The sequence below is a fragment of the Pyrus communis genome, chromosome 13 (genome assembly GCF_041283825.1).
Source record: "Pyrus communis isolate YQ-2024b chromosome 13, ASM4128382v1, whole genome shotgun sequence".
Lineage (NCBI taxonomy): Eukaryota > Viridiplantae > Streptophyta > Magnoliopsida > Rosales > Rosaceae > Pyrus > Pyrus communis.
This window is the reverse complement of record NC_142577.1, coordinates 25,190,017-25,215,264: the sequence shown is the minus strand read 5'-3', so window position 1 is coordinate 25,215,264 and position 25,248 is coordinate 25,190,017. Positions and strand designations below refer to the sequence as shown.

Sequence of the window (25,248 nt, the reverse complement as noted above, 5' to 3'; positions counted from 1 at the left end):
TCTCACTCGTTATATCATGTCACACCCTTTCACCTGTGATTCCTATCCTTCGCGTTTGATGTCGTATCCTCGTTAGAGATAGACCCTACTCATGCACGTAGAATTCCTTTGTATTTAAAGTTGGCGAATGTAGTAGTGAATGGTAAATATGATTTGAGCGTTTAGTTGGCCAATGTAATATGTCCATATCTTTGCACGTGAACTAAAATACAATGACAGAGTTAGAAAATTTTCATCGGGTGGGCTAGCTTAAAGATGAAATCTTTATAAACAAAGAAACGTGATACTGTATTTTCACAGTATTAGCTAGCTTAAGAAAATTTTCACAAGGTGAGCCAAGAATTTTCGTTATTCAAACAAATTCAAACTTGTTCATGTACATGAAGCGATGAGAAAAAGAGATAGTTTGTAAATTGTATTATATAATTAAACCGAGAGAATTCGAATCAATGACTAAATATATGATGGGCTACATTTGAAAATTACTAAAAACTACATGTAAAATTTTATTTTCTACCAAAAGCTATCTGGGCTATAGTCTAAGGTAGCCCTTAATGTGGCTCTGCCAGTGCTAAAATAGTTAGAATGCCATGTGAAGAAAATGACATGAACAAGAAATTCCAAGAAAATTTAGTCGAGAATTTGATACCTTGAAAGGAAAGGAATATTTAAGCATTATGTGTGGCATGCCTTGCAAGTGTGTCAAAGACCAAAAAGTCCAAGCACCATTTGATCCTCGTCATTCCACAAGTTAAAGGGTTTGTTGGTCTTGTTACATATTCTTGGCGTTGCTTTTGCTTCGTTAATACTTGCTCGTACGTGAAAACTTCCTATGACTTGCCGTGTTTCCAATTCCAACATCAACGGAACCGATAACGCATCAAACGTTATCTCTAACATGAATAAATTTTATATTATCAACTTATTAATCACAATTTTTTCTTCAAATATAACATGAATAAATTTTATATATTAACTTATTAACAACAATTTTTCTTCAATTATACTTGGCATAATAAAATGCACAAGGCCTTTTAGACCTATCTCAACTCTTGAAGTAAAACTCAACTTTTAGATTTTACACTCACTCCAACTTGCTCTAACCCTTGGGCCAAATATGAGTTTTAACCAAAAACTTATTTTTAGGACAAATTTCGGCCAAGATACCACACTGAATTAGTGAGTTGGGCCACCGCACGTGAATGGAAGCGGCCATCTGAAAGCTAGACGCAGAACTTCACGTGCCCCAACACCACACTGCCAGTTCAAGACCCCACCCACGTGGGTTTGTCGACCACAATAATGAGCCCAACGACTCTTGGGTTCAATTGGACGACACATATTCAAATGGACATTTGGTTATCCAACGTTCCACATTCAAATTTATTTAATTTTTAGTTTTATATTTATGAATTCATTGTGTGACATCCCACATCGTCCAGGGGAGTGATCCTTATATGTATATTCTCATCCCTACTTAGCACGAGGCCTTTTGGGAGATCACTGGTTTCGGGTTTCGTAGGAACTTCGAAGTTAAGCGAGAAGGGGGCTAGAGCAATCCCATGATAGGTGACCCACTGGGAAGTTACTCGTGAGTTCCCAAAAACAAAACCGTGAGGGAATGGTAAGCCCAAAGCAGACAATATCGTACTACGGTGGTGGACCGGGCTCGGGAAGTGATCCGCCTCGGGCCGGGATGTGACACATTGAATTCAATGGCTGAGATCTAGTATGATCAAATTTAATGGTAAAAAAAGATCTAATGGCCCAAAATTAAATCCAATAGCTAAAACAATTAAAAAATTTGTTTCATAATGTTCCATGAGTTTCATGGTCTCAGTTTAGTGATTTTTCCATATTAATTGAAATCTAAATATTTTTAAGTTAAAATGTTCATAAGATAAATTAAGATAGTCTACATAACTTCTTTTTTTATTTTTTAAATAAGTTACTTTAAAAAAATAGCCTAAATTTATTCTTTAATAATCTTGAGCTAAAAATTTAACCCAGAAGGGTTGGAACAGAAAAATATTTTTGGATTAAATTTTTTTAACCCAATGGTTGAAGATGGTTCAAGGGACGAAATCTTTTTTTTTTTCTTTAAAAAAAAAAAAAAAAGGTATTAGTTGTGGTTGCAGGGCACATATCACATCGAAATTTAACGATCCGAACCTTTTATTTTTCAAGTTGCATCTCACATATCGTTCTTTTAAAATATTAGCTAAATCAAAAATATTTGAGACATTAAATGGACTTTAAAGAAACTAAAGAACACTTTATTTTATAAGAAATAATGAAATTTCATAATGATAATTAAACAGACAAATAATTAAGATTAAATTGAATTTTTACAAAAAAAAAAAATGATCTATAAATAAAAAATTACAAAATAAATAGTTCGAACCGTTGAAATTTAACATGGAATGAGCCCCCAACTAATCACTATTTTTGAATAAAATGAGATTTCTTTACCTTATAAGTCCTGATAAAATACATACAAAGCCTTGTAATAATTGATTATCTTTCTTAAATATGTACTACATGAGTGTGGTGGGCCTTTGATGTGGTGGGCCTTTGAATCATAGTATATAAATTGAAGATTGAGTTCCCATATATTTTCAACAATCCTCCTTCGAAGTTCCAACCATGGCAAAGCCGGTCATCTCACTCTTCTCCTTCCTCTCGATCATTTCCCTTCTCACACTCGCGCCTGCAGCCTCGGCTCTCCCACTCTCCACCTCCTCCCGATGGATCGTCGACGAGAGCGGGCAGCGCGTGAAGCTGGCGTGCGTGAACTGGGCGTCGCATCTCGACGCCGTCGTCGCCGAAGGCCTCAGCAAGCAGCCGGTGGATGCAATCGCCAAGCGAATCGCATCGCTGGGATTCAACTGCGTCAGGCTGACGTGGCCGCTTTTCCTGGCCACGAATGAAACGCTGGCAGCTGTCACTGTTCGGCAGTCGTTTCAGAGCCTCGGCCTTCTCGATTCCATTTCCGGTATCCAGTCCAACAATCCCGCCCTCGTCGATCTCCCCCTCTTGAAAGCTTACCAGGTACGCGGTGATTTTCCCGGGAAACAAAGAGAAAAAAAAGGAAAAGAAAATATGCTGGTTATTTTATTTATTTTGCTTAATCATGATATGCTGCATGGACCCCACAATCATGCGTAGGATTAGGTATTCTCTTAAGTTAATTTCATTGATTGGTTTAAGCTAAAGCTATGAGGATAACTTTCCAGTGAAGACACGTTAGTCATGATCATCATACTTTAATGAGTTTTTTTGTCAACATGATCGACGGCTTATATTGTTTACACGTAAGAGTATCATGTGATAAATATTTGGTGTGTACGGAATTACCTATCGATGTCAGTCCGTCCCTACCCAGGTACCAAATTTTCAACTCTGTGGTTTCAATTATTATTGTTTTAGTCTAATGGCGGCAATATCAAGAGTGATTTTTGTTTTACTAAATCAAATTAAATTACACAGTAATTTGGTTGTTGGTGACCCTAATTATACACCTCCATTGTACCTGCCATTTAGTAAATGCATAATTCAATTTTGTCTTTTGCTGGAGCTCAACAGAGGATTCCCCGGAGTTTTTTTTGTTTAACTATCGATATGATATATTATTACATTGTGTTACTAATTTATGTCTAAAATATTATATTTTAGAATATACTTAATACAACTAAAGTATGATTTTATGTCCTTTTAGTTTGGGATAAGATGCACTTTAGTAAAGGAGAAAATTTCTCTCGTTATATATCACACATGCTAATTTTATCAAATAAAGGCTCGTTGGATGTGCTGTTAAAATGACTGAAACCGCTTTTGATGAAAAATTTTTAGAATCAATCTTTAGTAAAGATACAAATAAATTTTGGAGAAACACTTAAAAGTGCTTCTTGGAAGAAGCACATAATAGGTACTTCTTGCAGAAAACATTTAAGTGCTTTTGGAACCCAAAAATATTTTCTCTAGAAGCGCTTTCGGTTACTTGAAAAGCACATTCAAACGAGTTCTAAATTGACAATTAAGTTGTTGTCCTTAAATTGCAAGAATTAATACACCACAAAGACTTAAGTCGTGAAAATTGAAATTACAAGGACTAAAGTGGAGTTCTTCCTAAACTACAAGCATCAAAACCATGCCGGCATGTTATGAACCGAAATTTTTCTCAGCCATGCGAAATACGATTAGGGCCCATGGTGGGCTGGATAGAATTGGGCGTTAGAGATAACATTGGATTGGTAAAGACTTGGAAGACATGACTTGTCACTCATGTATGAGGATATGTTACTGTATTATGGATTCATAACCCATCATGTGCACTCCACTCCTATCCATCTCACATTTTGACACAACAAATAATAGACTGGACTCAAAGTCTATTTTAATTGATCACAACCTACCTCATCCAACACACTAAACGGGGCCTTAGGTTTTAGATGACATGGTTTTATAAGTTTTTAGAGTGACAATAAGGACTCCCTCATAATTTACTATTTCTAATATTCATAAAAGATAATGACTGGTTTATTTTCATATGTTTAGGCAGTGGTTTCTAGTCTTGGGAGCAACAATGTGATGGTTATACTTGATAATCACTTAAGCAATCCTGGGTGGTGTTGCAACAACAACGACGACAGTGGTTTCTTTGGTGACAAGTATTTCAACCCGGACCTTTGGATCACTGGCCTAACTCGAATGGCCACATTGTTCAAAGGCGTCAGTAATGTGGTGGGCATGAGCTTGAGGAATGAGCTGCGAGGCCCCAAACAGAATGTTGACGACTGGTACAAGTAAGTGCGTCATTTCATTTCCAGCTGAAAATGAATTCACGTATTATAACATAAGTGAATAAGTTATCCCACATGGTTCACATGGCATTTTTGTAACATCAATACATAACCTAGGGCTATATCTATCTTACCTGGATTATTTTGGCTAACCTATTTGGTTTATATTTAATAGTGTAGATAGTGGGTTTTTCCCTAGTACAGCATAATTGATGTCTTTCTTTATGCATACGACTGATCAAAGCGAATTAATGGTAATTACTTGTAACTTGTATGAAATACCCGTTGTTTAGGTACATGCAAAGAGGAGCTGAGGCGGTGCACTCGGCAAACGCAGACGTGCTTGTCATTCTCTCTGGCTTGAGTTTTGACACGGACTTATCTTTCCTCGCCAAACGACCCGTGAGCCTCACATTTGCCGGGAAAACAGTATTTGAAGTGCACTGGTATGGATTTTCAGATGGGCAGGCGTGGAAGAACGGCAATCCCAACCAAGTGTGCGGCCAAGTATACAATAACGTGAAGAGAAAGTCAGGATTTTTGCTTGACAATGGGTTCCCATTGTTTGTGAGTGAGTTTGGGGTGGACCACAGGGGCACCAATGTAAATGACAACAGGTACTTAAACTGCTTCATGGCTGCTGCTGCTGAATTTGATGTGGATTTTGCTCTGTGGACCCTGGTTGGGAGTTATTATTTAAGGCAAGGTGTGGTGGGTATGGAAGAGTATTATGGAATCTTGAACTGGGATTGGAGCGATATCAGGAATTCAAGCCTAACTCAGAGACTCTCTGTCCTCCAATCTCCTTTGCAAGGTAATACCGTGTTTCAATTTCCTCGTTTAATTTTGCTAGGGTCAGACGCATGTGATTTCCAATGGTTAATTAGATGTGGACCTTGCTCGCCCACATAGGCCACTGATGCAGCACATAATCTTTGTTTCATTGAAGAGATTTGAACCATATATTTCATTTTTGGAGGGTTGACGCTAATTTGCTTGTGGCAAACATGGGTGTAGAATATCGCTGGTGTCGGAGAGGTTTATTATGTGTTTGTGTTGATTGCAGGGCCAGGCTTAGCTCAATCCAGGATGCATAAAATCATTTTCCATCCAGCCACAGGCCTGTGCGTCCTAAAAGTCGGATTCATTGGCCCTTTGAAGTTAGGTCCATGTTCTCAGTCTGGAGCCTGGACCTATTCAACGAGGAAGGTCCTAACGCTGAAAGGAACGTATTTCTGCATACAAGCTGATGGACTCAATAAGCGGGCAGCAGTGGGGATACTTTGCACGACCAGGAATTCGCAATGGGATATCGTTTCGGATTCTAAGTTGCACCTCCAATCTAAGACCATGGATGGTACCGACGTTTGCCTTGACGTAGACTCCAGCAATACCGTTGTCACAAATTCCTGCAACTGCTTGAGCAGAGATAGTTCGTGCGACCCGGGAAGCCAGTGGTTCAAACTTGTCGACAGCACGATAAATTCGTCGCCTAAAAGCCCCATGCTCAAGCTCAACTCAGTCGTGCAAATGATTTAGGCAACTAGCTAATGGCTGAAGCTACTGAACAAGGGACTGGCAATCATAGGAAAGAAAGTGTAGGACCCTTAATATTTCTATACAATACCAAATGACGCAATTATATATATATGTATGTATGTGTGTGTAAAGAAATAAATATTTGGTCATGGCAGACTAAGAAATTAAGTACGTAGTAGGGTTGATCAAGTAATTAAGGCTGCTTTGTAAGATTATGTGATCCATTATTAGTTGATGTAAAATCATGATTGGAAAGTAATGTAATTCTAAAGTTAGGGTTTGCTTTGGATATCAAAGATCATGTTTGCTAGACAGGTAAGAAGGAAAATATATAACAATGATTGTAATTTGTTTTGTCAAATTTGCGATGTGAGATTGTCAAAGCATAGATAATATTTGCATTCATTCCGTGTGTGGAGCAACATGTCCATCCTTGTTGAATAAGGTATTTTCAACATAAACTTTCATAATCAAAATCATTGAATTTCTTAAGCATCGTTTAACAATCATTGCTATAAAAAACATTCAAATCAGAATTTTTTTAGTCGTCTAACTGTATCAAACAAATATATCTAATGACGCAAATATATGTTTGTAAAACATAAATTGTTCATGGATTAATTACAAGCTAGGGTTTGATCATGTAACATTGGTGATTTGAAAGTAATTAGAAAAAAATCATATTCCAACTGTAATTCATGCTTTATTAGGACGAGCAATTGAGAATAAAATTCTAATAATCATGCTTTATTTTGTCTTCTCCATTGTGTAACAACCGCGCTCTAATACAATATTTGCTACAGGAGTGGTCACCTAAAGTCCTAATACAGACAAATGCGGATGGAACCCTTCATTCATGTCTCTTAGTGACGATTTGGGCCTGCTTTTTCGGCCTAGAATCTGCTTTTTAAAAAGTGTTAGGTTGCTAGATTGTTTGGTAAAATTCCCACTTTTTACTTATTTTGAAAGTTAGCGGTGGAAAAAAGCAAACTTCACACTTACGCTTGAAAAGCAGCTGCTTTTCTTCCAACTTTTGCTCAAATCGAATTTGGAAGATGTAAAAATTGTGCTTGGCTCAACTTATTTTTCATTCATCCTTAAATGTACGGTATATAGTAAATACAAGTACATTAAAAATGAAAACCTAATAAGAGGCCTAATAATGATATTTTATTCTCTATATAAAGAGAAATTCTTTAGTTCAGCCGTTGTACCACATACCCGAATTAATGAGCCATGATGCAAACGTTGTCGAAAGTAAACTAAAGAAGCACTTCTTGGAGATCAACGCCACCATGTTTAGAATTCACCAATTCTAAATCAACTTCGACTCCTAGAAGCCCCATTCTCCAGATCACCATTATCCAGATCAACGCAGTTGCTCATATACTGAGGCAATTAACTTAATGACCATTGTATAAAAACTCCTGCTACAAACCTAATTTATGTCTATAGTTGTATTAATAAGGACAATTTAGAATAAAGCATGCATAACCAAACCAAAAACATAAAAGTCCGCTTTTGCATATGGATGTCATGTTTCTCTTATTCAGAACCTAAAAAATTTTCCAAGTACGAAGTTTTTTTACCACAAACCAAGTTAATAGATACGTAGATGATATCATATTTTTAGGGTTATTTAAAATTTGGAGCCATGTGCAAGGGAACTTATTGCACATGCCCAAAACCACCAGCTCCTTAATATGTCTTGCACAATATTAAATGACGCAAACATATAGTTGTAAAGAAATTACCAGCTATTTGATCGTGGCTGATTAAGAAATTAATTACATACTAGGGTTGATCAAGTAAGGCTGCTCTGTAAAATTATGTAATTCATTAGTTGATGTAAAATTGGTGATTGGAAATTAATTCAAGGTTCGTTTTACTTACCAAAGATCTTGTTTGTTATTCATCATCTAAAGATACTTTTAGAATTCAAATGTTAGATTTTTAGTCATTTAATTGTATCAGATACTTGGACAGTTTATCGTAAATATGTTATTTGGTACATACATTGTCAACTTGCTTCATACATTTGGATGACTAAACAATTTTTCGATTCTAATGATATTATGGAGGGATCATCCTCAAATAAAAAAATAAGAAATTAAACAATTCCGTATATGATATTTGTACAATAATAATATGTTTGTTGCAAGAGTTGAATATATACATCAAAGTTAGGTGCAAGGTATTATTCATAAATGTATATTGATAGGATTTTTACCACCTAAAAAAGTAGGGATAAAAATATCTAAAATACTTACAAGAGTAACAAGGTTATCACAATATAGTCGGCTCAAGCAAGGTCATTCTTCACAGGATTCTTAAAACAATTTCTATTTAAAACCAATTGTTAATTAATTATTTAAAACAAAGTTTCGAAAATATTGATTTTATGTCTTAAAATTATAAAAATGAATTTAATAAAAACAATTTAAAAGGTTTGGCAAAAGGAATATAACTAAAAGAAAACAGTTTTGAAAATCAATTTAAAAAGACACTAGGGTTCCGCCGTCACATTAACAATTCTATGTAGTTCCTCCCAATTACTTATGAATTGCCCATCTATATTTTGAAAGTTAGGTTTTCCTAAAGTAAGTTATATTTGGACCTCGAATCTATAACGTATATCAAACATGCAATCTGTCCAGACATTCGGATCAAATGTGAACATGAAAGACTTATTAAGTATTATGAAAACCCTTTGAAAAACCATGCAACCTTGAAGGCGTGGTGTTCACCCTAACACTATGTTTGGATGAAGAATTTCTAAATTATCACAGAATTTTAAATGACGGGAATTACAAATGATAGTAATTAAATTCTCGTTAATTGAAATTTCATTGTTTGGATGTTGGATACATAGAAATTACAAAAATGACAAGAATTCCAAATTTCATTGTTTGGATATTCGCTAGAATTTGTATTATATAGAGGAATACAAATTTGAATAAAAACGTTAAACTAGTTATAAATCATCAGGGTTAAAGTCATCAAACAAAAATGAGACATTAGTTAAAAAATCACCAAGTTGATTCAAAATGATACATCAGCAAGACATTGGTTAGTTAAAACCAGAGTCTAAATTTTTCAACAATTAACAGCTGCAATAATGTGATGAGTCTGCAATAATATGATAGAGTTGATTGAAGTAGGGAAATCTCAGTAAAGCACACTTGCAAATGTCAATGAACTTTCATGACATGCAAGGCTTTTTTTTTTAAAAAAACTAATATCTTACTGAAAAACACTAAAATGGAAAATATAATGAAAACAATCCTATGCGCCTCGTGAAGTAAACAATAATACCATTTTTTTTTCTTCTCAACTGGAAGTGTCTTCAACATGAGAAATTGCTTGTCATTTTCGATCAACCAAGCACATGCTTTGATTTGTTCTTCACTAAGATTTAGTATTGCATTTACTTCATCATATACCTTTGTTGGATCAAGCTTCTTTGCGTCTGCACAAATATAGTCTTGAAAGGATGAAGCCATCCATCTTGACAAGTGAATCTACAATCATATCTTTAGGGGTGGTTGGTTTTCTCTTTGTATGAGGCACATCAACAAAATTTGTTGGCTTTCTCTTGCTTTGAGTCTTCTGACCATTGGCTGAAGTAGTATCATTAACAATTTCAATATCTTCTAAACCTTGTTTATCATCCAAACCAATATGATTAGGTTCATTATGCGGACGAGCAACTTCAACACCTGTTTCAGCACCCTCACCCGTGACTTTATCTTTGCCACACAAATCCACTATATCATCCCAATTTGGAATGACCTTCCAACAAAAACTTTCAGCACCACTATGTGACTAACAGTCAAAACATAAAAATCAAAAAGCAAACCATAAGTATAAGAATAGTTAAAAGAATATCACACACACAAAAGAAAAGCAATGATTTTGTCATACCTTCACGTACTTTTGGCAGACATAGTCTTCATCTACACTTATCATCTTTTTGGTTGCATCCCAACTAAATCCACTTTGACTTAGTATATCACTCACTATTGAGAAGAACACTCTTACTATACCAATGCATGACAATGACAATAACATATATAATTGTACCGACAATAATTTTCCTTTTTTTCCTTATTTTCCTCTTCATTTATAGCACGCTTTCGCTTTAACCTCGTTAACATGTCTACAACATTAGTATTTTCCATACATGTTTGAATATATGAACAAAGATATATTGTGATATGCAACAATAGTTATGGGATATGCAACTTTTTGTTTTAACCAAAAGTTGTAGATATACATGTAGTAGACGCACAAGGTTTTTGAGGCAAGAAATTAAGAGTGAGGTTATGCAATCAAAAAACATATGAGGCAAAAGTGAACAGAAAAGAATGAGTAGCCATGCAAGTTACATTCAAATCAACAGTTGGTTCGTAAAGATAGAACGATCTGACATTAGTATCATGAGAGTAATTCTTTCTTTCAATTACTGCTTTGGTGGCTTAACAAAATCATCACATTCAATCTTGGCTATTGTTAACCTTCAAAAGAACATCTGTAATAAGGAACTTCTGAACTAATACCAAAGGCCATCAAAAACTAAAAATGGAGGACTGCTAGATTATGTTTTCTTTTCTTCTAGTGAAGGAAACAATTCAAGGGAAGAGCCAATAATGTGTATCCCCCTACCCACCACCACCAAAAACCTTCCCTTTTTCCCAAACAATGTTACTGACCCAAAACTTTCCCCATTTCCCAGATAAGGTTACATACCCAATACACAATTCAATTGGGGAAAAAAACCTAATAAGCACATCAAGCGTATGACCATCAGCAAAGTTCACAATTGCTATAAAAAGTATACCCAAAAAGCTTAAAATAATTCAAGAAAGAAGAGAGAAGAGATTGACCTAGAACGAAGGAAGAAGATGAAGCACGAGCGAGAATCCCTTCGAAGATTGGAGAGTTAACAGAGTGAAGATGCAACCCTTTTATTGTGAACTTTGGTGCTAATTATCCCAGTTTGAAACCTTAATCATGATATTTCAAATTTGGTGCATGCAGGATTTCCAACCGATGAATTTGGGGTTCTCGTTGTTGTTGGAATTGTGAAATTCCACCTATTTAGACGGAAATTAAACTTGGAAATCTTCATCCCCAAATGAGGGAAAATTGCTTTCCCATCCCAAATTCTGTATTTTAAATGAAATTATGTTTTATTTTACTATATCCAAATAGAGTGTAAGTGAACTTACAATTATTAACCACAAGAAATCATAGCCAATTTCAAAGAACCTTCCGACCAAAATTGCATCAAATTACATTTTTAAACATCCTAATGATGGCCAATCATCACGACTATTAGATAGTTTCAAACACGAAGATTAATAATTCAAAACATACATGCATAATATCATAAGTAAATTGAAAAGAACCTACATATTTTTGCAAAGCTTGTGGCCTTGTTCTAGCAAAAGGAATTAGTTACGCATAATCATACTTAAAAAGCAAAACATCATAAAGACGAAAATGACTGAAGACACCTTGTAAAATAAAGTTGAATGGTCAAATAGCTCTCTAAGCTTAGTTTTCCAAAGTGGTGCTTAGAGGACCATAATGGCCGAATAAGCCTTATTTAACTACTATAAAGCCTTCCTATGAAAGGTCTTCAAAAAACTAGGAACAAAATAATAAAACGATAACTTAAAATCACAATCTAAATCAAGGTAGGAAATTTGGCCAATCGAAAAATTCCCACATTTTGGGACCATCATGGCCAAAACATGTCCAAAATGACTTGAATTAAAGCTTAGGATGTCCTCCGCAAGTTTGTAGAAGAACCCAAGTCCAAGAACCACATCTTGAAGCCCAAATCGCAAATGAGCCTTGCAGCTCAATCTGCCAACACTGCGTGTTGTACCAAAATTAATTTGTTCAATCAAATACTTCGGGATAAAATTCTAAAATTTTGACACAACCTTCTTGACAGACTCACGAACCCGCTCCAATTTGAATTATTAAAAAATTCCATTGGTTGATCATTTTATACCAAAAATGAGTTTGCATGTCCTACATTAAAAATACAGAATAAAACATCAAAATCTCACCAAAATAATCACTAAAGTATACCAAAAATAAGAAAAAATATATAAATAAAATCGCCTCATCGTGTATTTAGTAAAAAACCTTGTAATAATTTACACAATCCGAAGCATGATAAATGTATACCGGATAAAAAGCCTTGTAAATTGTAAATTTTTTTATCTAATTGTTGTGAAGTGCATGGAGTGAACTGCATGGAGTGTGGTGGGCCTATCAATCAGCAGTATATAGATTAAGAGCTCCCATAAATTCTCAACTAACTTCCTAGCCATGTCGAGGCCGATTATCTCACTCCTCTCCTTTCTCTCCATCCTTTCTCTCATCGCAGTCCCAGCCCTCCCACTCTCCACCCACACGCGGTGGATCGTCGAAGAGAATGGGAGGCGCGTGAAGCTGGCCTGCGTGAATTGGGTGTCACATCTCGACACCGTCCTTGCCGAAGGCCTCAGCAAGCAGCCGGTGAACGCAATCACCAAGCGAATCACGTCGCTGGGGTTCAACTGCGTCAGGCTGACGTGGCCGCTTTCCTTGGCCACCAATTCGACGCTGGCAGAAATCACTGTTCGTCAGTCGTTTCAGAGCCTTGGGCTGCTCGGTTCCATTTCTGGTCTCCAGTCCAACAATCCCGGCTTCGTCGATCTCTCCCTTATAAAAGCTTTCCAGGTACAAGTTCTCTGATTTTCACAGGAAAAATAACGTAGGTACTTTTTTAGGGGTTGTTAAAAGGCTAATGCTACAGAAATTAAATTTGTAAATTAAATAATACGTTAACAATAAGAATAAACATATTTATCAATGTTTAAGTAAGAAATCAATCATCAACTTTCATGTCATTTAGTTTTTAAAACTTTATTTACAAATTTAGTTTCTCTAGCATTACTTGTTAAAAAATTATTTCTTTAAAAATGTCATTCTACGTGTCAAATATTGAGTGATATAAAATGAAAAATATAATTGAGGTGAGTTTTTATTTTCGTTTGCTTAACTATGATATTCTGCATGGACCCCACAAGTATTTGTATGAGAAATTTTTTAATGTACCGAAAATACGGCTTGTTGCACTAAATGTTATGGTTTGACCATATGAGTGGGGAGTAATTTTTTTTCTTCAAATGTCCATCTATTTGTATTATGACATTAATGTTCCAGATTACATTTCTACACTAAAAAATCTCTGTCGGTAAGATTAGTTTTTCTGCAAGAGACCGTATGCACTGAAAACTTATTTGGCAAGTTCCTTAATTTTTAAAAATTGAAAGCCAAAGTTTGAAAATTATTAAAAGTGAGTTTCCGATTGGTTTTCATTACCAAACAAGTCAAGGACAACTTTAAATGAAGAGCTACAATCTTACAAAATCCAGAATAGACTGGCTCATAGATTGAAACAAATGAGTCCAATGACTAAAGATAATCGTTATATATCTCGGTCCATGATATTTACAAATTTCTTTTCTATAAATCCGTAGTCGACAATGTTAGCACTTGCATCTGCAGAATAAATAACCCAATAAATTGTTATGCACCATCGGACATTAACACTGCAACCTGGTATTACTAATCTAATTATTGTAACATTGATAAATGACAAGTTCTGTTATACGCATGTTTTAACACGAGTGTAAATTAAAAAAATTATTGATCATAAGAAATAAAAGTTCGGAATTGTTTGATAACCATTTCGTTTTTAGTTTTCATTTTTTTGAAAATTGAAATGTTTTTTGGTAACAACTTTAAGTTTTGAAAACTAAAAACCAAGACGTACGTGAACATCCAAGGCCAATTTTTAAAAACTCAAGAAAGTAATTTTCAGTTTTTTGGCAAAAAAAATGAAAACTGAAAGTAATTATGAAACAAGATTTCGATTTTCAGATTTAAAAAAATAAAATAAAAACAAAAAGTATAAAGTAAAAACGAATTGGTTATTAATTAAACGGCCAGTTTCATATGACATGGTTTTAAATTAGGGGTGGCTGATTACCTGCAGAACAGACTAGAGAGGTGAAGATCGAGAGTCTACATGTTCCAATTTTACTTTACAGGTTTATTAGTTTAAGCAAGGTTAATAACTGCTTATTACGTTCACGTGTAGGCGGTGGTTTCTAGCCTTGGGAAAAACAATGTGATGGTTGTACTGGACAATCACATAACTGAGCCTGGGTGGTGTTGCAGCAACACTGACGGCAATGGTTTCTTCGGCGACAAGTATTTCAACCCTGACAATTGGATCGTTGGCCTAACTCGAATGGCGGCGTTGTTCCATGGTGTGCGCAATGTGGTGGGCATGAGCTTGAGGAATGAGCTGCGAGGCCCCAAACAGAATGTTAACGATTGGTACACGTAAGTGCGTCATTTCATTTCAAGCAAACTCACGTAGTATAACATAAGTGAATTGGTTATCCCAAGTGGCAATATCCAAGTACATCACAATGATTTCTTTGTGGTATGCATATACCACTGATAAAAACGAATTAATGGTAATTAACTATACTATTATGAACTATGCATGGTATAGGTACATGCAAAGAGGAGCTGAGGCAGTCCACAAGGCAAACCCAGATGTGCTTGTCATTTTCTCTGGCCTGAAGTTTGACGCAGACTTGTCTTTCCTCGCCAATCGACCAGTGAAGCTCACATTTTCCGGGAAAACGGTATATGAGGTTCACTGGTATGGATTTACAGACGGGCAGGAGTGGAAAAGCGGCAACTCCAATCAAGTGTGCGGCCATGTGTACAATAACATGAAGGGAAGGTCAGGTTTTTTGCTTGACAGAGGATTTCCGTTGTTTGTGAGCGAGTTTGGTGTGGACCAGAGGGGCACCAATGTAATTGACAACAGGTACTTAAACTGCTTCATGGCTGCTGCTGTTGAACTTGATGTGGATTTTGCTCAGTGGAGCCTGGTTGGGAGTTATTATTTAAGGCAAGGGGTGACGGGTATGGAAGAGTATTATGGAATCTTGAACTCGGATTGGAGTGGTATCAGGAATTCAAGCCTAACTCAAAGAATATCTGTCCTCCAAACTTCTATCAAAGGTATAGTGTGTTCGATTTCTTGGTTTGATTTTTCTAAGGTCAGTCTTCCAGACATGCACGCTAGTGATTTTTTACTCGAAAATTCCTGCGCGCTCATGGGAGACTGATACAACCAATATGTTATTTTAAACTAACATAAATTGTTGGGATGGAAATTTAAACTCGGGTTGATAGGGGAGACCACATCCGCTCTAGCCAATGTGTGCCACGTGCACGTCTGCTCAAATTTACATATTAGGATTAATGTACTTGTGGTGTTTGCAGGGGCAGGTTTACATACACCCACGTTGCATAAAATCATATTCCATCCAGCCACAGGCCTCTGCCTCCTAAAAGTTGGAACCCGTGGCCCTTTGAAGTTAGGTCCATGCTCTCAGACTCAAGGCTGGACCTATTCATCCACAAAGGTCCTATTGCTGAATGAAATAAAATTCTGCATACAAGCTGATCAACTGAATAAGCCGGCAGTATTGGGAATACCGTGCACCACCCCGAATTCGCAATGGGAGACCATTTCGGATTCCAAGATGCACCTTCAATCTAAGACCACGGATGGTACTGAAGTTTGCCTGGACGTAGACTCCGACAAAACCATTGTCACAAATGCCTGCAAATGCTTAAGCGGAGACAGTTCGTGCGACCCCGCAAGCCAGTGGTTCAAAGTCGTGGACAGCTTAATAAATTCGACGCCATCGAAGGAAGGTTTGGTAAGCGTAGGAAATAAAAATTAGGTAACTAAGGACCGAAGCTACCAAAGGAGGATCTTGTACTTTATGTCTAAAGACGCAAATATGTGTTTGTAAAATAAAAATGTGGTCACGGCAGATTAAGATGGAAAGTAATTCAGGTTCGCTTTGCATATCAACGATCTTTTTTTTGTTAAAAGCCTATATACCGAAGTGGTTGCCTAAAGGAGTAGAAAAAAATTCGAACTGTAATTCATGTCTCTTAAGACGAGCAAACAAGAATGAAATCCTAATTATTATGTTCTATACTGTCTTCACATTTGCCAAATAATCGTGCTCTGATACCATGTAAGAAGTAGTAGAATTAGAATTGCATATAACCAGAATAATTAATATGTATTCACTATTGGTCAAGACTTCATATAAACTAGAGACTTGCACACGAATCAGAAAATCATTTTTGAGTATATACTTTCCAATATTAGGCTTTGAGGCGATAGATGACCGATTGGTGCACTACTGATTGTATAGTGTTATCGTTATCACCACGTCTTTTGTTTGGCCACACTCAAATAGAGTGGGTCCAATGCAAATGGATCCCGCTCTTTGTGAGTGTGGCTGGAAAGACGTGGTCCACTGCCAGATCCATTAACTGCCAGTCTGTCGCATTATTCCAATTTCTAGCTGCTAGGACAACAAAGAAAGCTTGTAGTGCCTGTGGTTTTACCATATCAAGTTTATTCCATGGGCCAGTTGCCCAAGAAGAACATAGAACAGCAGCCTAGGATTTCCATAAATAGTTAAAAAATAAATGCTCGACAATTCCTCACACTCACACAGTTGTAAGAAACCTAGGCTTGAGAGTTACAAGCAACCCATTCTGCATGTATAGTGTGGTCGTCAACTTTGGAACTACATTATGTTCTTCAACAACTTTAACCTCATACCTCAACAGAATGGCAGCAGCCACCATTTTCATCTGCATGTAGGCAAACTTCTTCCCCAAGCACAACCTTGGCCCAGCGTTAAACACCGGATACTTGAACTGATTCTCGCTCACAAACGCCCCGTCTTTAATCCATCTTTCAGGCTTAAACTCCAAGCAATCTCGTCCCCATATGGACTCAATTCGCGCCATGGAGAAAATCGAGTATAGAACCCGGCCTCCCTTTTTCACCATGGTGCCATCAGGGAACACATCGTCTTCAACAACCTCTTTGATGTCAATTGGCACTGCTGGGTAAAGCCTCAGTGATTCTGACAATGCTGCTTGTAGATACACCATTTTCTTTAGTTCTTCCACTGTAAAAATTGGATTTTTCTGACTGCATTCGCGTCCGCCTAAAATGTCGTTGACTTCTTTGAGGATTTTGTTTTCCACTTTTTGGTTTTTTTGCACCAACCAAAAGAACCATGCTAAGGCCACAGAGCTTGTGTCCCTCCCAGCTAAAATACAACTTATGCAGAAATCTGTTAGGAACTTATCCGAAAAGCGCTTTTGTTTTCCTTGTCCTTGTGGGTTTTGATCAGTGTAATCCATAAGCCTAGACAGGAGATCAGACCTATCTTTTAACCCGCTGAGCTTAATTAATTCGTTCCATCGTTCTGTCACTACCTTCCCGGCAAAGTCATGCACGATTCCAATTGATTCTTTGAGCCTCCTCTCGTACCCCATTTCGAAGAACTTCATAACCTTCCACACAAAAGGTGGAACCATGAACCTGAAGAGAGTCAGTTCAGTGGCTTCTTCGAAAGCTTTCGCGAAAGGAATTTCAGGCAAGTCAAAAGCCAAGCAACCTGGATCAATACCAAGAGCCGTGATGCAAATGTTGTCGAAAGTAAACCGAAGAAGCACTTCTTGGAGATCAACAACACCATTTTTAGAACTCACCACATGCTCCATCAACTTCAATAGCTTGTCGTGCACCAAAACTTGCATGGAAAGAAACGAGTGGTCCGAAAACCGGCTCGAATGCATCTCCGAAGTTGCAATTCTTCTCTGTTCCTTCCACATTTCGCTGTCCGCATTAAAAATCCCATCCCCGAGCAAATCACGAAACCTCTCCCTGTAGTACTGGCCTTTTGGGAAGTTGATAAATCTTGTTTTGAGCATGTACTCGATTTTCGAAGGATCGATGGTCACAATCCCGTGGGCCCCGCCGAACCACATTCCCCTGAAGCGAAAGGTTCCTCCGGCCCTGATCAGAGCTGGGGTTGCCCAATCGTAGATGTTGGATATGTTGAGAAAAAGTGAGGGTGCGATCCCCACTACTGGCCATAGCATTGGACCCTTGTTGGTAAACTTTTCTAGCAAGCAAGTGAATATGAAAAGACCAAACAGGGCAAGAGCTGCATCCCAGAAGCCTACCAAGTTTATAATTTCGGAGATAAAAAACATGTTTGTCAATTATTCTTTTGTGAGCTTAGTACTTGAGAAATGAAGTTTTAAGGTTGCTAGTTTCATATGAAATGTGCCACCTGCTTTTTTGACCCCACGTAGAGGAGAAATTTTTTATTGTGTTTAGAATTGGGATAGTACACCACGTGTCATTGAATAAATGGAGGGAAATTTCATTTTTTAAGTTGTTAGTTTTTTTAACACAAGTATCTCATCACTTGCTTTATAAAAAAATATCATCACTTATATAGTGACACGTGATGTTCTACTTCGTGTTCGGGCACAGTGAAATATCCCCCCACATGGAGGGATTAAATTAGAGATTCTTCGGCCGCATGAGGAATTTTTCTAAATGTCATGTAGTCAAGCGGGTACTCCACGTGTCATAAAATAAGTGAAGAGATGGGAAAAATTATATCATTTTTTCACTTGTAGTATGACATATATTTATCACTTGTATTATTGTTGAGAATGGATCTCACTTGATGAGAGGAGCAACCTCAAATAAGCTTATAAGAGCTTGTTTGGACGTGCTTTTAAAATGATTGAAAGCGCTTTTGGTGAAAATGTTTTTAGAACCAATTCTTAGTAAAAATGTAAGTAAATTCAGGAAAAGCACTTAAAGTGCTTCTTGAAAGAAGCATATAACTGGTGTTTCTTGCAGAAACCACTTCAAGTGCTTTTGGAACTTAAAAAGATTTTTTTTAAAAACGCTTTCAGTCATTGTAAAAACATATTCAAACGAGCCCAAAGTTAGATAATTATGCTTTCATTACGGTCGTACAAAATAACAATTACTTAAAATACGTTCGTATCCGCCCAAGGGTTAATAGGTCGGCTCCATAATGACAATTAATTCTATAGTGTATCCCCAATTTTCTTTAACTCTCTCCACATACTTTATGACGGGTGATGTATCGGCTTATGTTTTGCATATATGAAAAAATCTCTCCTACTTTACTGTGCTTATTTCGTTTTGAATAAAAGCATGTTTTCCGAGAAAAGAGAATCAAATTAGCGAGAGAATAAAGTGGGTAGGAGTTGAAGTAATAAAGGAGATCAATAAGTTGGGTGGCAATTAAGTAAATGTGGTTAGCATGTTAATCCGTTGAACTAGATGTGTTTAAAATGTTAACGTGTATATCAAAAGCTATGCTTGACCAACTTTAATTATAAACTTCTCAACTATAATTTTTTGCTTAAGTAAACATTTTTGGAAATCCCTTAAATAAAAGCGATACAGGAGAAAAAGAAAGACAACTACTCGTTTATCAAGCAATGGTAGCAGTTGGGCATTAACCTTAAACAAGGCAACAGAAAAAGAAGATTAATGTTAGGGAGACTAAATTTCTAAATTAAATTTTGTAAATTAAATTATGTGAACGTTGTTGATTAAATTATTACTTAAGTAATGATTAATGTGTTTATTTTTTATTAGTGAAACATCATTTGGTTTAAAATTTTGATCTCCCTAACATTATTCGAAAAAAAACACAACTACTTGTTTATCATTTCGAATGCCTAAATTAAAAATCATATAAAGGGAATTAGAATCAAAGTCAATTGACGATGGATGAAGAACCTCATTATATTCTACATTATCATTTTAAACAATCAAAGTTTAATTGTCTAATAAATTATGATAGTTGTTATTCGCTCTCTAAAAATGTTATATACACTCTAAATATATAACTCACAAAAAAAAGTTTATATAGCTAAAAAGAGTGTATGATGACAATCTTTTTTTGAACCAAATTGTAAACCAAACGATACATCACCGATAAACAACAAGCATGTTAATCGACATTTAATTAATAATTAATTATCTACAATCACATCATTTGATTTGCAAATTTAGTTTAAAATATTTGATCTCCCTATCATTCCACTATTTTTAATTATTAATAACATAACCCCAAATTTTTTATCCAATTCAACCGGGGATATCCTTCTACCAGACTGCCATTTAACAATTCGCATCTCGAAATTAATTTGTATTTTGCCGAAGAAATAGGATGCATCGTTTTGGGGGGTAATTTAAAGTTGTAATGACCTAGGGATAATCTCATACTCTCCTTATAAAATAGGGTATCTCAGACTCTCACTTAAGTTTCTGAAGGCATATTAAAATATAATTTCTCTGCAAGAAGGGTATTCTGTATGAAAATGTGCGTTACTAATCCAAATGTGTTGAGGTTGCACTTAGGAACAAAATTTAACAAGAAATTATATTACTATAACGTTTAGTCGTAGACGTGGATAAAGATCATTATATACTTTTTGTACTCAACTTTAAATTGACGCTCCATATGTTTGTTGATTAAGAGGCAATAAAAAAAACAGAAAAAAAGACGACATCTTTTGTACGACGACACAAATGAGCCCCATCAAAGAGTTTTATTTCAAAGACTGGGAACAAAATCTCTTTATTAGATTTGTGTGATGGGTAAAACGGCCTCCAGCATTGGATATCAGGATTGCACGAGTTTCGGTCCCCATTTCAACCTGAAAATCAATACTATAATATGCCATAATACATGATCTAAGCTCCAAGGTAATGAAAATCAAATTAAGTGCGTTCAACGCATATTGGTCGAAGTCAAGAAATATTCTCCAACTTTGCCTCTATAAAATGGTAACTTCTATTCCGTTTAAAAGGTTAACTATCCTTCCTACTTAAATACTATATTAAAGCTAAATTCGCCCTCATGACGTCTTCAACATACTTTGTTAACTTAAGCATCGGAGGCTCTTAGGCTGCTACCACACCGGTGTCTTTCGATGCTTATTCAATCTTCCTTGCATGTTGCTTCATTTGCCCACCCTTGATCAGAGCGCACTCTTGAAGGTCTCCACACACTTTATGTTGACTCAAGGTCCAATAAATTTCGTACATCAGCAGAGTGCGTGAGATTCTAAAAAAGTGTATGTATATCATTTCTCATCATCAAACTTCACTTTTATATGCATCTTTCAAGATACACATAAACAAAAAAAACCCAGCAACCAACCAAATTTTATAAAGTTGTGTTCTTTTATTTTCACTTTTCTTTATTTAATAAATTTCGAAGATAGGGGGTGGAGGGGCCATTCTATCAGGGAGAGCACTTTCTAATCGCTCTGAGAGGGAAGAAATTTGTCTACTTGTAGTTGATGGCTAATCCTAGTCTTGGTTCTTTCTTTTCGCCTTGTGCGGGTTTAGAAAGTAAGATTTCTATTATTATAATCCGACGACCAAGCCTTCTGTGTAGCTCACCTAATGCATTATCATTGTAACATCCCACATCGCCTAGGGGAGTGGATCCTGTAAGCCTTATATGTATATTCTCATCTCTATCTAGCACGAGGCCTTTTGGGAGCTTACTGGCTTCGGGTTCCATCAGAATTCCGAAGTTAAGCGAGTTCACGTGAGGAAAATCCTAGGATGGGTGACCTATTGGGAAGTTCTTGTGTGAGTTCCCAGAAAAAAACCATGATGGTGTGGTAGAGGCTCAAAGCGGACAATATCGTGCTAGGTGAAGTCGAGCCCGGAATGTGGTAGGGCCTGGGTCGAGATGTGACAATTTGGTTTCAGAGCCAATACCTGGTCGGAAGTGTGTCGACGAGGACGTTGGGCCCCTAAGGGGGGTGGATTGTAACATCCTACATCGCTCAGAGGAGTGGATCATGTAAGCCTTATATATATATATATATATATATATATATATATATATATATATATATTCCTATCTCTACCTAGCACGAGGCATTTTGGGAGCTCACTGGCTTCGGGTTCCATTGGAACTCCGAAGTTAAGCGAGTTCACGTGAGAGCAATCCCAGGTTGGATGATCCACTGGGAAGTTCTCGTGTGAGTTCCCATAAACAAAACCATGAGGGTGTGGTAGGGGCCCAAAGTGGACAATATCGTGCTACGGTAGAGTCGAGCTCGGGATATGGTGAGGGCCCGGGTCGGGATGTGACAATTAGGGCTTAAGGCCATTTTAATATGGCCAACCTGCGGCCACACTCATAAGCACACGTGCAACCTACATCCTCTCTCTCTTTCTCGAATTTTCTTCCCCGTCCGTACAACCGAGAGCATTCACCCTCAAACTAAACCAAAACACTATGGATCGAACTTGGTGTTTCCAGATTCTTACTCTTCTCGAACCCTAGAACACGGTAATACCTTTTGTTAAGTGGTTTGACTTCGAAAACCTGAGACTCCATAAGCTCCAGCGAGGGGTGTAATTTTCTCCGACATGATCGCGATTAAGGCGATAATTGGATGATTTATGTGTATTTTCCCAATGAGGGGCATGATGGTAATACTGCATCCTCGGGAATTTGTTATTTACTTATCGGGACAACAGTGAGTTTTGGTATTACGAGCTGCAAACCATAATATTGAGAGTTTAATTGTTGAACTCGTTAAGCAAGTGGACATCTAGGTCCGTCTACGTTTAGTTGTTTATTTATTGTTTGGGCTTAACCCAAAGATACCACACACTCATCTTCGGGACACGTGACGCCTACGGGGTGTGTAGATGAAGTTTTTCTATTTTCGGTATTGTTTTCAACACAACTATTTTAACTTCACTTTATTATATACGTACTTCAACGTTACGCTATTGTAACATCCCACATCGTCCAGGAGAGTGAATCATGTAAGCCTTATATGTATATTCCCATCTCTCCCTAGCACGAGGCCTTTTGGGAGTTTACTGGCTTCAGGTTCCATCGGAACTTCGAAGTTAAGCGAGTTTGCGCGAGAGCAATCCCATGATGGGTGATCCATTGGGAAGTTCTCGTGTGAGTTCCTATAAACAAAACCGTGATGACGTGGTCGAGGCCCAAAGCAAACAATATTGTGCTACGGTAGAGTTGAGTCTGGAATGTGGTGGGGGCTTGAGCTGAGATGTGACAATCATCCTTTAAGAAGGAAAAGAAAAAAAAAAAAAAAAATATATATATATATATATATATATATATAATAAGCATATTGCTGATTCTACATGTCCACATTTTAAAACTGAAACTTTCACTCAAGGAATACCATAAGAAATTTAATCAAAGGAGAAATTAATTAGGTTCTAATTATTCTTTTTTTCTTTTTCATTGACCAAAACCTTATTTCTTTGTAATTTTTTATCAAGGTTTTTGGGCTTTAATGAATGTCATTATTTCAATATACAACATAATTACATTAAATTTGTAAAATATTCATTTAGTGTGAGAAAAATTACATATGGTATACCGTATATTTATATTTTATGGCTAAACTTTGTATCTTATACTTATATTTTTAGTTTGTACCCACTTTTAATTTGCAACCCTATTTTCAAATTTGTACTATTTTCTTTTTAGTTTTAATTTGCACCCATGTATTAATTTATTTTTGTGCCCATATTTTGCTAGGTAGAGATGAGAATATACATATAAGGCTTACAAGATCCACTCCCCTGGACGATGTGGGATGTTAGGCCAAAATTTGTATCTTATATTTATATTTTTAGTTTGTACCCACTTTTAATTTGCAACCCTTTTTTCAAATTTGTACTATTTTCTTTTTAGTTTTAATTTGCACCCATGTACACCCTAGAGATGGGAATATACATATAAGGCTTACAAGATCCACTCCCCTGGATGATGTGGGATGTTAGGCCAATCCTGATACCAAATTGTCACATCCCGACCCGGGCCCTCACCACATCCCGAGCTCGACTCCACCGTAGCACGATATTATCCGCTTTGGGTCCCAACCATGCCCTCACAGTTTTGTTTCTAGGAACTCAGATAAGCAGAACTTCCTAGTGGGTCACCTATCCTGGGAATGCTCTGGCCCCTTTCTCGCTTAACTTCGGAGTTCCTACAAAAACCGAAGCTAGTGAGCTCCCATAATGCCTCGTGCTAGGTAGAGATGTGAATATACATATAAGACTTACATGATCCACTCCCCTGGACGATGTGGGATGTTACATTATAAATCTCAAAAGATATCAAACAATTAATGTCAAGACTATAGAAATATAAACATTAATAATAATATAATAACGTGTACAAAGTCAAGGGACTTTGATCAAACTTTGAATACTATTAAGGTTTTAATAAAAAAAATGTTAAAGACTAAAGACCGCATCCCTTTATCAAAACTTGTATCTGAAGATCAATTTTATGGGTGGGTGATCTGTATAATGTTTTCTAATTTGTGTAAGTTATGCGCCCAACTTGCTTTACCTTTGGCTCTTCTGAGTTTCGAAAGACTCTGGCCCCTATTAGAGATCTTGAACAATAGTAATATTCCCCTTTTACCTTGGATTTCTTGAGGCTTTTCCCTGTTTCTTTCGTATTTTTGTCTTTTCCAGCTGATAAAAACAAAAGATTTATATTTATCCTTTCCGAGCATATTAGGCGAGATTTTGTTTTCAAGTAAAGCGATACGCTATGTGTCTTAATACAAAGGAACAATTCGATAGTAAGCATGTGTTGGTGAGTCAATTGATTTTGAGTCTTATGAATGAAATCCAAGCTACTCAACAAAATGATATATTTTCTGTTATTCTTCTATTTATTATATGACACGTGAAGTACCTGATTGAGTACCGGACACTTTAAAAAAAAATCTTGCATATTAGGCTATTTTATGTTAGTATCTTGTCATATATATCAACACTTATTCCTTTTTGTTTCCTACTTCCTACCATATCTCAAGCAATCCCCTGGTCCCTCAT

The 25,248-nt window shown here is 36.6% G+C and overlaps 2 protein-coding genes and 2 pseudogenes across 3 annotated transcripts; 2 read left to right on the top strand and 2 right to left on the bottom strand.

Annotated features, from left to right (window-relative positions):
- Positions 1-2,420: 2,420 nt before the first annotated feature.
- LOC137736700 (glycosyl hydrolase 5 family protein) lies at positions 2,421-6,702 on the top strand. The gene is made up of 4 exons (XM_068475935.2): positions 2,421-3,051; positions 4,558-4,805; positions 5,096-5,616; positions 5,869-6,702. The coding sequence occupies exons 1-4, from the start codon at positions 2,647-2,649 to the stop codon at positions 6,339-6,341; spliced, it is 1,647 nt and encodes a 548-aa protein (XP_068332036.2). The 5' UTR covers positions 2,421-2,646; the 3' UTR covers positions 6,342-6,702.
- Positions 6,703-8,567: 1,865 nt separating this feature from the next.
- On the bottom strand, positions 8,568-10,412 carry LOC148691999 (uncharacterized; annotated as a pseudogene).
- A 2,237-nt stretch (positions 10,413-12,649) lies between these two features.
- On the top strand, positions 12,650-16,317 carry LOC137736713 (glycosyl hydrolase 5 family protein). The gene is made up of 4 exons (XM_068475950.2): positions 12,650-13,082; positions 14,509-14,756; positions 14,932-15,452; positions 15,717-16,317. The coding sequence occupies exons 1-4, from the start codon at positions 12,690-12,692 to the stop codon at positions 16,181-16,183; spliced, it is 1,629 nt and encodes a 542-aa protein (XP_068332051.2). The 5' UTR covers positions 12,650-12,689; the 3' UTR covers positions 16,184-16,317.
- A 532-nt stretch (positions 16,318-16,849) lies between these two features.
- On the bottom strand, positions 16,850-18,551 carry LOC137736714 (cytochrome P450 86B1 pseudogene; annotated as a pseudogene). Its single transcript, XR_015954778.1, has one exon. The product of XR_015954778.1 is annotated as a cytochrome P450 86B1 pseudogene (transcript).
- Between the last annotated feature and the right edge of the window lie 6,697 nt (positions 18,552-25,248).

What these genes read in the sequence shown, in the direction of transcription:
- LOC137736700 (XM_068475935.2), top strand. Translation starts at nt 2,647, where the DNA reads ATGGCAAAGCCGGTCATCTCACTCTTCTCCTTCCTCTCGATCATTTCC. An exon ending in CCCTCTTGAAAGCTTACCAG is followed by an intron (nt 3,052 to 4,557) that starts GTACGCGGTGAT and finishes TCATATGTTTAG; the next exon opens with GCAGTGGTTTCTAGTCTTGG. An exon ending in CCTCCAATCTCCTTTGCAAG is followed by an intron (nt 5,617 to 5,868) that starts GTAATACCGTGT and finishes TGTTGATTGCAG; the next exon opens with GGCCAGGCTTAGCTCAATCC.
- LOC137736713 (XM_068475950.2), top strand. Translation starts at nt 12,690, where the DNA reads ATGTCGAGGCCGATTATCTCACTCCTCTCCTTTCTCTCCATCCTTTCT. An exon ending in AATGTTAACGATTGGTACAC is followed by an intron (nt 14,757 to 14,931) that starts GTAAGTGCGTCA and finishes TGCATGGTATAG; the next exon opens with GTACATGCAAAGAGGAGCTG. An exon ending in CCTCCAAACTTCTATCAAAG is followed by an intron (nt 15,453 to 15,716) that starts GTATAGTGTGTT and finishes TGGTGTTTGCAG; the next exon opens with GGGCAGGTTTACATACACCC.